The sequence below is a fragment of the Pipistrellus kuhlii genome, unplaced genomic scaffold (assembly GCF_014108245.1).
Source record: "Pipistrellus kuhlii isolate mPipKuh1 unplaced genomic scaffold, mPipKuh1.p scaffold_m20_p_81, whole genome shotgun sequence".
Classification (NCBI taxonomy): Eukaryota; Metazoa; Chordata; class Mammalia; order Chiroptera; family Vespertilionidae; genus Pipistrellus; species Pipistrellus kuhlii.
In genome coordinates, this window is record NW_023425586.1 from 649045 (window position 1) to 662163 (window position 13119).

Genomic DNA, 13119 nt, shown 5'->3' on the forward strand with positions numbered 1-13119 from the left:
TAACTATCCCCCTCTCTTCCTCTCTGTAAAAAATTCAATAAAATATATTTAAAAAAAAAGAAAAGAATATCCAGTTTAGTGTGGATGGAGGACAAAGCTCAGAGCTGGAGAGGGAGGCGGGGCCAGGCCAGGAGAGCCGTGACTGCTGGGCCAGGGGGTAGACACCCACTGCCTGACGACCAATGACTGACCAAACGGTGTGTGGCCCTCAGAGATCATTTCATTACGTGTGTGTGTGTGTGTGTGTGTGTGTGTGCGTGTGTGTGTAATTAAAGTAAAACCTACTTATTCTGAAGAAAATTAAGATAGGTGAAATGTGGTTGGAGAAATAACTGACAAGTAATCCACTGTTTGCATCAAAAACATCACCTGCTCTTGAATGCCCCTGGAGCCAGGGAACTCACCGCCTCACCAGGCTGCCCAAGAGTCTGCAGGCAGAACCCAGAGGCCTCTAAACACTCCCCCTCCGCTGGCAAAGAGCAGCACACGGAGACCCCGAGTTCCTGGCAGCACCCCCAGTCCCAGCGAGGCCGGTGCTGGGCCGCCCCAACACCGGCAGCTGCGGCCCGCCCTTCCGCCCGCCCAGAGCAGATTTCCCTCCGCAGGCCTCCGTCCAGGCAGGTTGCATGACCTCAGGGAAGTCTCCCCGCCCGGCGATCCTCCACTACAGAAGGGCAGCTGTGGGCCAGTCACGTGTGTTATGTTTATTATTTGCCTGTGTTTATGGCCACAGGGCGGGAGTGCTTCCTTTAAGATGCTTTTCCGGATCCAAAAATACTCCGCACCCCCAGGCCCTGGAGTGGACAGCTGCCATCCAGGCTACATCTGTGGAAAGAATCAAGGATGGGCGGCCGGCAGGGCCTCCCCCCGAATGCTCCTCAGGCCCCTCAGCCAGCCTCAGCCTCTCGGAAAACAAAACACAGAACCAGGAAGGGGCAGAGCGCCGCCCGCTTGGGGCTGGGGCCCGGGCTTGCACACGGCTCTCTGCCGGCCGCCTCTCCCTTCCCCTCCTCCCGCCTCCCTCTCCCCTGTCCCTGGGCTCCTGAGGCTGCGCCCTCACGCGCATCTGGGCCCAAACAGCCCATCTTCCCTGGGGTCTCGGGGAGGATCCTGTGACGTCCACGTGCCCACGAGCTGCCCAGCAGGCCTGGGGTGCCCCCTCCACCTGCTCACTCCAGCGGATTCTGGCTGGGGGCCCTCCCCCACCCCTTGTCGCCTGCACCCTGAGACAGCACTCCGGCCGAGGGAGGGGTGTCTCCCCAGCCCAGGGGTGCCCCCAGCCTCCCGCTGGCTTGGAGGGAGCACGCCCCAGGGCTTGCAGCCAGTCCTGCAATAGCACCTCCTCCCTGCCCTTCACCCCTCATCTCCCCGCTCCCCCGGGAAGGGAGACCAGCATACGGAGACCCCGAGTTCCTGGCAGCACCCCCAGTCCCAGCGAGGCCGGTGCTGGGCCGGGAAGGGAGCCCGGGCCCTCCTCCGGCCGGATGGGTGCGGGGCGCGGGCAGGCGGCCGGCCGGCCTCACAGGTACATCTTCATGGCCTGGTGCGTGGTGGGGCAGTAGCGGGCGTACAGCTGGGCCAGCAGCGCCCGGGACGTGGCCTCCAGCCGCGTGCCCTGGCTCTTCTTGTTCCACACGTGCACGGCGTAGGTGGCGTTGAGCAGCCGGGGCAGCTCGTCCGGGCGGACGTCCTCGAAGTACCTCTTCCAGTCCTGCCAGGGCACCGGGTAGAAGGCCTCGCGGGGCAGGGCGCGCACGCCGCGGCAGGCCCGGCGCTCGGCCAGGCTGCGGGTGCCGCACCAGCGCTTGAAGACGCGCGTGAGCAGCTGCGGGCCCTGGTGGCCCCACACCCAGCCGTTGTAGCGCGCCACGAAGTCCCGCATGCACAGCGCCAGGAAGGCGTGGCGGCGCTCGAAGGCCAGGAAGGCGCCGTTGAGCACGTAGCGGGACTGCGCGCCCAGCGCGTTGCTGAGGCTGCGCAGGCTGCGCAGCACGATGAAGTCCGTGTCCAGGTAGATGCCGCCGAGCTTCCAGAGCAGCGCCAGCCGCGCGGCGTCCGACAGCACGGGCAGCGGGTAGGGCTGCCAGCGGCCGCGCGTGGCGTCGTGCCAGGCGGCCAGCGGCGTGGCCCGGAACAGCGCGGCCAGGTCCAGCGGCCGCAGCCGCACGTTGGGGAAGCAGCGCAGCAGCGAGAGGCCCAGGCTGGGCGGGAGGGACGCGTTGGCGCCGCGGCCGAGCAGCCCCTTCATCAGCACGGCCACCCGCGCCTCGGGGTGCGCCCGCGCCGCCGACTCCACGGAGCACATGAACAGGAAGTTGGGGTCGGTGCGGTCCGAGGTCTCCAGGAAGAAGATGTTGGTGGGGGGCGGGGCGCCACCGGGGGGCGCCGCGGGGGGCTCCAGGCGGGGGCAGGGGATGTCGGCGGGCAGGTTAGAGAGCCGCGCCGGGCCCCCCGGCTCGCCCGCCACGTGCCAGTAGATCATGAGGGACACCAGGCACATGAAGTTGAAGCTGATGAGGAACAGGGTGCAGGCCCGCTGGCTCGGGGCGCCCCGGAGCAGCCCCAGCAGGCAGTCCGGGGGCCTGGGCATGGTCTCCCCCGCCCGGTGCCGCCAGGAGCCTCCGGCAGGAACTGGCTGGTCTGCAAGAGAGGACACCGCGTTCGGACGGGGCTGCGGGCAACCCCGACCCAAGAACACGCTTCCTTACACACAGCGGCCAAGGCCAAGGCCAAGGCCAAGGCCAGCTCTGGCTCCCGGAGCCCACAGGCCTGCCAGCCGCTCACTCCGGACACCCCGGTGCCATACCCCCTGTGGCCACAGCGGCCAGGGAGTTATCAGAAATCGTGCCTTTGCCTCAGGCCTCTGCCTGGCCCTGCCCAGCCCCTTGGCACGCCGGACTGGCAGCCTGTGAGGGGAGGCCCGGTGCCCGGACCCCTTGGCTCCGCAAGGCAGGCCTGGAGCTGGTCCAAGAGGGCAGGCTGCCAAGTAGCCTTGGCAAGAGCCTGGGCCTGGCCAAAACCGGTGTGGCTCAGTGGATAGAGCGTCGGCCTGCGACTGAAAGGTCCCGGGTTCGATTGCGGTCAAGGGCATGTACCTTGGTCGTGGGCACATCCCCAGTAGAGGGTGTGCAAGAGGCAGCTGGTCGATGTTTCTCTCTCATCGATGTTTCTCACTCTCTGTCCCTCTCTCTTCCTCTCGGTAAAAAAATCAATAAAATATATATTAAAAGTAAATAAAAGGGCCTGGGCCGGGGGGCCTGGTGCTGGCAGGCGAGCGAGCTCTCGGGCAGGACGGGTGAACCGCAGGCCCGGGGGTGCTCGCCAGGTCCTGAGGCCCCGGCTCAGGCTCAGACACGCAGGGTCTCCCGGCCCCTGGCTTCCCCGGGCGCAGGTCTGGAGAGGACGGGCCAGGGCAGTTCGCTGGCACTGCTGCCCGGGGCCCTCCCTGTCTGGGTCGCGCCCATGGGGCCAGCAGCCCAGGCCGGAGCATGCTGGGTGCCCCAGGTGGCTGGGAGGAACAGTCAGGCTTGGCCTCATCCCCCAGGGTGGGACTGCAAACGCCTGGGGTGCAGGGGACCCCACGTCTGTCTGAAGCAGCGGGGAGACCTGGGGCAAATCACTCAGCTGCCTGAGCCTCACCCTCCCCACCTGCAAGGCAGGAACACCAGCACCCACTCGTGGGTGAGTGCAGGTGTTTGTTCATTCGCCCGCCTCCTCAGGAGACACTGCCCGTCCGCCTGTGAGAGCCAGGCCACCTTCTCACACTGACATGTGTTCACTCACTCAGCCCTAACGCTGCCTCACCGGGTGGCAAGCATCACCCCACTTTACAGGTGCGGAATCGGAGGCACAGGGCAGACGGCTCATGCAGGGGGCAGGCTGGGTCTCTCAGCCCTGGCCGCCTGCTCCAGCGCCTGCGCTCTCACCACTGCGCCGTCCTGCCTGGGAGCGAGTCAGCGCAGCCAATACACACGTGCCTGGCGCTGGGGGGCGGGAGGGCCGAGCTCACAGGCCTGGACTCTGCTCCCCGTTAGCAGTTCCTCTGGGCCTGGGGCGCCCAGAGACAAAGCCACCCCCCCTTCACCTCCCCCTCAGCAACCCCAGGGGGCAGTTGCATCATTTCTATTCAGAGGCGTGGAAATGTGGGGACCCCGGGGGCCGGAGACAGCCCCTCCCGGGACAGTGGGTCTCACGGCCAGAGAGGGCGCCATGGCCAGCCTCCCCCAGGGCCCCAGCTGGGAACCGCACTGACCAGCCCGGGCGGCCCATGGCGGTGAGGCGGGGGTCGGCAGCCTGGCAGCCTCCTGCAGACACGCCTGGCTCAGCGGCCGGCCTCCTCCGCCAGGACGGACACGGCCCTTCCACCCGCGCTCCGTGCCCGCAGGTCCATCTGCAAAAGAGGAGGCGGGAGGTGGGCGCGGGCTCCTGTGTGCACCGGCTCTCCCCTCGCTCGGCCCCAGGGGGCAGTTAGGTGCAGCCTCCTCTGGGGGGCGCTCTGCCTGGGGGAGACCACTGGCCAAGAGCTGAGGACCATAAACGAGATGAGGGAGAAGTGCAGGCAGAGGCCCGGACTCCGGAGAAGGTGGCTCCCCAGGAAGGTGCATGCAGAAGGGAGCTGGCCGGATGGACCTCCCTGAGTCCACTGGCCCGCACACCGTCTCCCCGAGCCCAGCCCCGTGCCCCGTGCCCCGTGCAAATGGCCGTCTCGTCCACTCGCTCACTCGCTGCCGGACGGACACTGAGAGGACGCGGCGGCCAGTCACTCCTCCGCTCAGACCCTGATATGTGGGCGGCCCGCGGGGGCCTGGGTGTCCCCCAATCCATGACCGCACCCCCCACTTCTCTCCCCGTCACCTGCTCTGCCCCAGCCACACCCCGCCTCGTGGCCCTTTCCCAAACCCATCCCCCACGCCACCGCCTCGGGCCTTTGCAGCTGCTGTTCCCCCGCTGGAAACGGTTCCCTCCCCTCCCTCAGAGGCCACCTTCCCTAACACGTGGCTCCCCCGTCACTGCAGAGCCCCCGCCGAGGCCTGTTCCCCCCGGGGCTCAGGCGGCCATCCTGGGCTCTCTGTATGTGCCTGGGTAGTTATTTACTTGGAACAAACCCCGTGGGGCCAACGAACACTGTGCTTGGTGAGAAGAGAGTGGACGGAGCAATAGAGTGAGCAGATCAGTGGGTGATCAATGAGTGGATTAACAAGTGAGTGAGTGGGTGGGTCAGTGAGTTAGCACATCAGTGAGCAACCAAAGGAACCAGGTGAGTGAGGAGACGGGGTCAGACGTTGGGTGAGCTGCCCGGGAGACCCCCCCTGCCCGTGTCTCCCCCCCCCCCCCCCCCCGCTCCTGAATGGCAGAGCCCTGTGCTCCCCGCCCGATGTCCCCTGTGCTCCCCGCCCGATTTCCCCTGTGCTCCCCGCCCGGTGTCCCCTGTGCTCCCCGCCCGGTGTCCCCTGTGCTCCCCGCCCGGTGTCCCCTGTGCTCCCCGCCCGGTGTCCCCTGTGCTCCTCCCCTGGTGTCCCCTGTGCTCCCCGCCCGGTGTCCCCTGTGCTCCCCGCCCGGTGTCCCCTGTGCTCCCCGCCCGGTGTCCCCTGTGCTCCCCGCCCGGTGTCCCCTGTGCTCCCCGCCCCGTGTCCCCTGTGCTCCCCGCCCGGTGTCCCCTGTGCTCCCCGCCCGGTGTCCCCTGTGCTCCCCGCCCGGTGTCCCCTGTGCTCCCCGCCCGGTGTCCCCTGTGCTCCCCGCCCGGTGTCCCTGCAGGGCGAGGCTGTTCTGGTCCCGAGTCTTCTTAACCCGCAGTGAGCCATGCTGAGGAGTGGACTGAGGAGTGGGCGGACGGACAGAGGGATGGAGCGAGGCCCTGGCTGCTTGGTGGCCCGGGGCCCTGGGGGGATGGGGCTCTGCCAAGGTGTGGGGCAAGCCCTGGGCCTCCAGGGGAGGCGGGCTGTGCCACTGGAGCCAGGCCTGCCGTCGCCGAGGGCGCCAGAGGCAGGCAGCACCGTATTTGGTGCCTGAGCCCGGGACCCAGGAATAGAAACGGTGTGTGGGCCAAGCTGGCCACAGCCCAACACCGGTGTGACCTCAGGCCCCAAGCACGCTCCTGGCCCCCCAGACGGGCCTGGCAGCTGCGGCCGAAGCCCTGGGCCCCGTCAGACAAGCCTGGCACATCGCTGCCACCGCGCCTGCCCCCACCCCCCGCCCTCACCGGGAGGTGTTCCTGTTAGCAGTTCACGGGGGGGGGGGCACCCCTGTGGCCCCGTCGTCCCCCACACCCCATCGTTCTCAGGTGGGACGTGGGAGAAGGGGCGGCTGGCGGAGACAGAGGGCACGGGCCTGGCAGACCCCCTGGCCTCCCACCTCGGGGGCATCGGCATTAGGGTCCATTGGAAAGGCTCCCTCCGGGCACCTCATGGCCCACACCCAGCTCTGGCCCCGCAGGGGGCACCCCCCTGACCCTCTGGGGCTCCCGTGTCCCATCCAGCGCTGGCCGAGCAGGCCCCACCCGTACCCCACACCCGCCAGGCTGGTGCTGAACGCCAGGAGCCCGATGTTCAAAGGGGACAGAGGCCCAGAGAAGGGAGGGTCTCAGCCCAGGAGCCACAGCAGCGGAGGTGGCGCCTGCGCAGGCCTGGGGCGGCTCAGGGCCCCCAGGGTCCCCCGTCCCGCACCCACGGGGCTTCTGAGCAGCGCAGGAGGCAGGAGGCAGGAGGGAGGAGGCAGGAGGGAGGAGGGAGGAGGGAGGAGGGAGGCAGGAGGCAGGAGGGAGGCAGGAGGCAGGAGGCAGGAGGCAGGAGGGAGGCAGGAGGCAGGAGGGAGGAGGGAGGCAGGAGGCAGGAGGGAGGCAGGAGGGAGGAGGGAGGCAGGAGGGAGGCAGGAGGGAGGCAGGAGGCAGGAGGGAGGCAGGAGGGAGGCAGGAGGGAGGAGGCAGGAGGGAGGAGGCAGGAGGGAGGCAGGAGGGAGGCAGGAGGGAGGAGGCAGGCATCCAGAAGTCTCAGCCAGAAACCTGGGCCGCAGGGACCAGGCCCGGCGGGCTCGGGTTGGCTTCCGGCTGAGTCTGGGGCAAGCTCAGGCGCTGGTTTTTTCATCGCAGGACCCAGCCTGAGGTCAAGGTGTGGACGGGCCCTGTTCCCACTTCCTGTGTCAGGGGCTCTCGGCTCCTGAGCTCATATCACCTCGTCCCTCCGGCTTCGGCCTCTGTCTCTGCAGCCTCTCTGAGTCCCCGTCTCCCCTCTGTCTCTGTCTCTGTTGCTGGTGCCCACCTGGGCGACTGGCTCAGTCATATATATATATAATTTTATTTTATTTTAATTTATTTATTTTACAGAGAGGAAGGGAGAGAGCCAGAGAGCCAGAAACATCAATTAGAGAGAAACATCAATCAGCCGCCTCCTGCAACCCCCCCCCCCCCCCACTGAGGATGTGCCCTCAACGAAGGTACATGCCCTTGACTGGAATCGAACCCAGGACCCTTCAGTCCGCAGGCTGATACTCTATCCACTGAGCCAAACCGGTTTTGGCATAAAGATCTATTTTTTTAAATATATTTTTTTATTGATTTTTTACAGAGAGGAAGGGAGAGAACAGAGAGCTAGAAACGTGGATGAGAAAGAAACATCGACCAGCCGCCTCCCGCACACCACCTACCGGGGATGTGCCCGCAACCAATGTACATGCCCTTGACTGGAATCGAACCCAGGACCCTTCAGTCCGCAGGCTGATACTCTATCCACTGAGCCAAACCGGTTTTGGCATAAAGATCTATTTTTTTAAAATATATTTTTTTATTGATTTTTTACAGAGAGGAAGGGAGAGAACAGAGAGCTAGAAACGTGGATGAGAGAGAAACATCGACCAGCCGCCTCCCGCACACCACCTACTGGGGATGTGCCTGCAACCAATGTACATGCCCTTGACCAGAATCGAACCCGGGACCTTTCAGTCCGCAGACTGACGCTCTACCACTGAGCCAAACCGGCCTCGGCAAGATCTATTTTTTAAAATGAAAAAGAAGAGTCAGCCTGGAGAATCCAAGATGGCTGCATAGGTAAACACCTAGCCGCAGCCGCACACAACAATTTCAATAAACTACAACTAAAATATAAAATGGACATTACGCAAAACTACAGGAAAGTCGACTGACTGGAAATTCTACAACGAGAAGCAAGGAGAAAACCAGAAGGAAGTGCGGAGGAGCTGGAAAAGCCCAAGGTACGGAGACACGCGGCGCTCGGAGAGGACAGAGCCGGAGAGGAGGGCGGCCGAGTGCCTGGCTGGCGGTCCCAAGCGGGAAGGAGAGAAAAGCTCCGACTGTGCTGGCCCCAGTTCCGACTGCTCTGAACCCCAGTTCTAGGCCAGACCCTGGGGACCCAGGCTCACACAGAGGGAGCCGGGCTGTAAGGCGGAGCCCCAGGGGAGCGGCGAAAGGAGGTCCCGGGAGGCGCGCACATTGCGCGCAGAGAAGGGACGGTCGGCTGTGCCGCGGGATTGCCCCGGTGGGAAGGAGACTGGGGCTCCAGACTGCTCTGAACGCCACCTCCAACTCCACTTCCAGCTGAACTGAACCCCAGTTCCGGGCTCATTGGGGGAGAGCCTAGGCTGTTTGGTAGCCGGCAAAACTCGAGGGCACCTTTCTCTCAGAGGCGCTTGCAGCGAGTACTGAAGGACCCTGAGACCCAGGAGCCGCATAGGGCAGGGCTGACAGAAGCCAAGGCTGTAGGCTCCACCCTGAAACTCTGCCTCATCAGGGAAGCTGCGAAAATGTGACAACAAAATAGATCACAAACGAAAGAAATGGAGGATAAAAAGCGACTGGATATAGAGTTCAAATCTACACTTATAAGGTTTTTCAAGAATTTCCTAGAAAAGGTCGATAAGACCTATGAGGATATGAAAAGGGATCAACTAGAATTAATAAGGAATCAACGAGAAATGATAAGGGATCAACAAGAAATAAAGAATACATTGTCTGAAATAAAAAATATTATACAGAGTCCTAAAAACAGAATGGAAGATCGCAAGAATCAAGTCAAAGATTTGGAACATAAAGAGCCAGAAGACACTCCTCCACAGAAGCAAGAAGACAAGAGAATCCAGAAAATTGAAGATAAGGTAAGAAACTTCTGGGACAACTTCAAGCGAACCAACATCAGAATTATGGGGGTCCCAGAAGATGAGAGAGAGCAAGATATCGAAAACATACTCAAAGAAATAGTGAGAAAATTTCCCCCACCTGGTGAAAGAATTAGACTTACAAGTCCAGGAAGCGCACAGAACTCCAAACAAAAGGAATCCAAAAAAGACCACACCAAGACAAATCATAATTAAAATTCCAAGAGCAAAAGACAAAGAGAGAATATTAAAAGCAGCAAGAGCAAAGCAGGTAGTTACCTCTAAAGGAGCACCTATACGATTGTCAGCTGATTTCTCAACAGAAACCATGCAGGCCAGACAGGAATGGCAAGAAATATTCAAGGTGATGAATAGTAAGAACCTACAGCCAAAAATACTCTACCCAGCAAAGCTATCACTCAGAATCGAAGGCCAGATAAAGAGCTTCACAAATAAAAAAAAGCTAAAGGAGTTCATCACTGCCAAACCAGAATTATATGAACTGCTGAAGGGGGTTCTTTGGGAAAAGAAAGTAAATAAAGATAAAAATTATGAACAATAAATATGTAACTATCAACAAGTGAATGTAAAAAACCAAGGAAATTAAAAAAAAAAATCTGATGGAAAAAAGAAAAATGAAAAAGAAGGAAGCTTTGTCCTCAATCACAGCGAGGCCAGAGCAGTGCGTTTCCAGGTCCCGCCAGGGCGACAAGGAGTCCCGAGCGGAGCCTGGGCCCGGCCCGGGGCGGAGGCCCGCGGACGTGTGTGTGTGTGTGTGCGTGCGTGTGCACATGTGTGTGCGTGTGAGTGTGTGTGTGCACGTGTGTGTGTGAGTGTGTGCATGTGCGTGTGTGCGTGCGTGTACATGTGTGTGCGCGTGCGGTGTATGCGTGTGTGCGCGTGTGCACATGTGTGAGTGTGTGTGCGTGTGCACGCACGTGTGTGTGCACGTGTGTGAGTGAGTGTGCGTGTGATGTATGTGTGTGTGAGTGTGTGTGTGTGAGTGAGCGTGTGTGTGTGGTGTATGTGTATGTGTGTGTGTGTGAGTGTGTGTGTGTGCGCACGTGTGTGCGGTGTATGTGCGTGCGTGCATGTGTGTGTGTGCACGTGTGTGTGTGTGGTGTATGTGAGGTGTGTGCGCGTGCGTGCACGTGTGTGTGGTGTATGTGTGTGTGCATGTGTGTGTGCGTGTGCGTGTGCGCGTGTGTGTGAGTGTGTGTGCGTGTGCACGTGTGTGTGCGTGTGTGTGGTATATGTGTGTGTGTGATGTATGTGTGTGTGAGTGAGTGTGTGTGTGTGTGATGTGTGTGTGTGTGTGTGTGGTGTATGTGTGTGTGAGTGTGTGTGTGTGAGTGTGTGTGTGTGTGAGTGAGTGTGTGTATGTGTGGTGTATGTGTGTGTGAGTGTGTGTGTGTGAGTGAGTGTGTGTGTGAGTGTGTGGTGTATGTGTGTGTGAGTGTGTGTGCGTGTGTGTGGTCTTTAAGGGTCCCCTCTGCAGAGCGCCCCTCTGCGCCCATCCCTCTGGGTCACCCTGCCAGAGCTCCCGCCAGGGCCAGCACAGGCCCGGCCCCGGGGCTGTGACTTGGGGAGCCGCCTGCAAGGCCTGGGGGGGGGGACCCGGACCTGCCGGAGGAGCCGGTCCGGGAACCCTGGCGCCCGGCCTTCAGATGTCGGCTTCCCACCCTGACCCACCGGCCGGGGCTGTTCCCGGGACGGGGGCTGCATGGGGTGGGCCTCCTCCAGCCGAGGACAGTCCCCCCGCCCCTGGGGGACCAGTGCCCCCAGGAAGGTGCTCGCCCCACCAGGGAGACAGCGCCTGCCCCCGCCGGCAGGAGTGGGCACCGGGGAGCACACCGGGCGCCTTGTGTCCCCGCGCGGCTGGGGCTGCGGGCACAGGAGACAGTGGCATCCTCTGGGTTCAGGAACATATTTTTATTGATTTCAGAGAGGAAGGGAGAGGGAGAGGGAGAGAAACCTCAATGCGAGAGAGACACATCGATTGGTTGCCTCCCACACCCACCCCAACCAGGGCCAGTGTCTAAGCCCATAATCAAATCGGGGGCCCTTCAGTCCAGGGGCTCTGCCCACTGAGCCACACCGGCCAGGGCAGCCTGCCTTCTGAACCAGGTGGGGTTCTTTTTTTTTTTTTTTCCCCCTTAAGGGACTATAAGATGAGGTAGATAAGTAACAGGTTTCAAACTGATTGCTATCATGTAGAAGCTTGGTCTCTTGGAGCAAGACGATGGAGTCCAGTAGCCAATCTGCAATTAGTCGCTCAAATACTGCAATTAGTCGCTCTCCAGCGGGGGGCTCTTTCGGCTTCTCATCGGGTCCCACGGCGGCGTCACTCTCTGCACTCACCGTCCCACAAACGCGCTCGGACCTTCACGGTCACCGGTAACTTCTCGAAGGGCGGCTCCTGTGACGCAGCTTCGATTTCCTGCTCTGTCACTTTGGCGTTCAGTTCCTCGGTAGCTCTGTGATTCCTGGAGGTCCCTCCACGCTTTCCCTGGAACAGAAGAGAGGCTCTGAAAAGTTCGGGAATGCTTGTGGAGTAAAAGCAAGTCATGACCTTCAAGCTTGAGAATCCTGAGATACGGAAACGTGCCTTCAGCGTGCTGTTCCATAAGGCTCTTCTCTAGCTCGACAAACGACACCATCGGCGGTTACTGGCCGGATCCTCATAACTCGTGAGAGTCCATCGTTAGTAAGAGATTTAATTGCTAGCCGAAACCGGTTTGGCTCAGTGGTAGAGCGTTGGTCTACGGACTGAAAGGTCCCGGTTCGATTCCGGTCAAGGGCATGTACCTTGGTTGCGGGCACATCCCCAGTAGGGGGTGTGCAGGAGGCAGCTGATTGATGTTTCTCTCTCATTGATGTTTCTAACTCTATCCCTCTCTCTTCCTTTCTGTAAAAAAATCAATAAAATATATTAAAAAAAAAAAAGAGATTTAATTGCCAGGTATGGGGCCGTCTGAGCACACGACGAAAAGCGTTTGAGCTGAGTGACAAACGCTCTCGAAGCTGGACCTGGCAGGTCTCTAGCTTCGACGAAGAGAAGCTCATTCAGGACCTTCACACCAAGCTCCGCAGCACGTAACCATTCCGCAGACTCACGACGTGCAAGAGCTGGGCCCAAAGGAATTGCTGGCGCTGGAACTCCAGGAAGCACAGTCGCATGCCATGCGTTCAAACTCTCATTGACGGGCCGAGTGGGATTCTGCCGAGGTCTTTTATCCAGGTAACACGTTACCGCTCATGCTGCCTTCACGGCCTTCTTCTTCGCTACTGGCTGCTCCCTCTCAGCGCCGGCCCCCATTCGCCGGGCTCCGCGGTGATGTTGCTCACTCCTCTGTTATCATGGATAAACTTGTTCCGTGGTTTCCCTTCTAAGTCGTATCAGAGAGGAATGCTGCTGGGAGGCATGTGATACTAACGGAATCTCCACCGCCCACAGGCACCCGTTTTGAGAGGGCTACATCCTGGCAGTTCGCAGCTGCAGCTTGAGTACTGACTGCTTTGGAGGTAGATAAACCGTTACACCAGTACAACCCACCAACTCCACGTGAGAATACACTGTGTCCCACATGGGGTTCTGAGAGGCCAATGGGGAGTGGGTCCAGAGGGTCTTTTATTTATTTCTTTTTTTCCCTTTTTTCTTTCTTTCTTTCTTTTTTCTTTTTCTTTTTTTTTCTTTTAAGGGCAACCTTTTAAATTTATTCCCATAAAATCAGAGGAAGGATCCTTTCATCAGAGAGACCTCTCTCCCAGTTCCACAAAGACTTCCTGTTGATAGCTGATCCAGGGAAATTCAAATACAGGGGGGAAACCTGTTAAAGGAATAAACCCAGCAGCCATGCAAAGATGCCACACTGGCACACAGCAAATAAAAATTCTAATCCAGAATTATAACATGAATTAAAAAAACAAAACCCACAAACCTGAAGGAAGACCAAAGGGCAGGAATACAAGCGGAGAGGAAACGGAGAGGTAAGGTGAGACATGAGGCCGGCCGGG

At 60.3% G+C, this 13119-nt stretch overlaps 1 protein-coding gene across 1 annotated transcript in view; it reads right to left on the bottom strand.

Annotated features, from left to right (window-relative positions):
• Nucleotides 1–1409: 1409 nt before the first annotated feature.
• Nucleotides 1410–13119, bottom strand: part of A4GALT (alpha 1,4-galactosyltransferase (P blood group)) — a 28372-nt gene continuing 16662 nt past the window's right edge. Inside the window, exons 2-3 of the mRNA XM_036425458.2 lie at nt 4253–4390; nt 1410–2640 (exon numbers count right to left, since the gene is read on the bottom strand). Coding sequence (XP_036281351.1) covers nt 1520–2590 — 1071 coding nt within the window. The 5' untranslated portion in view covers nt 2591–2640; nt 4253–4390 and the 3' untranslated portion in view covers nt 1410–1519. The remainder of the gene's footprint in view (nt 2641–4252; nt 4391–13119) is intronic.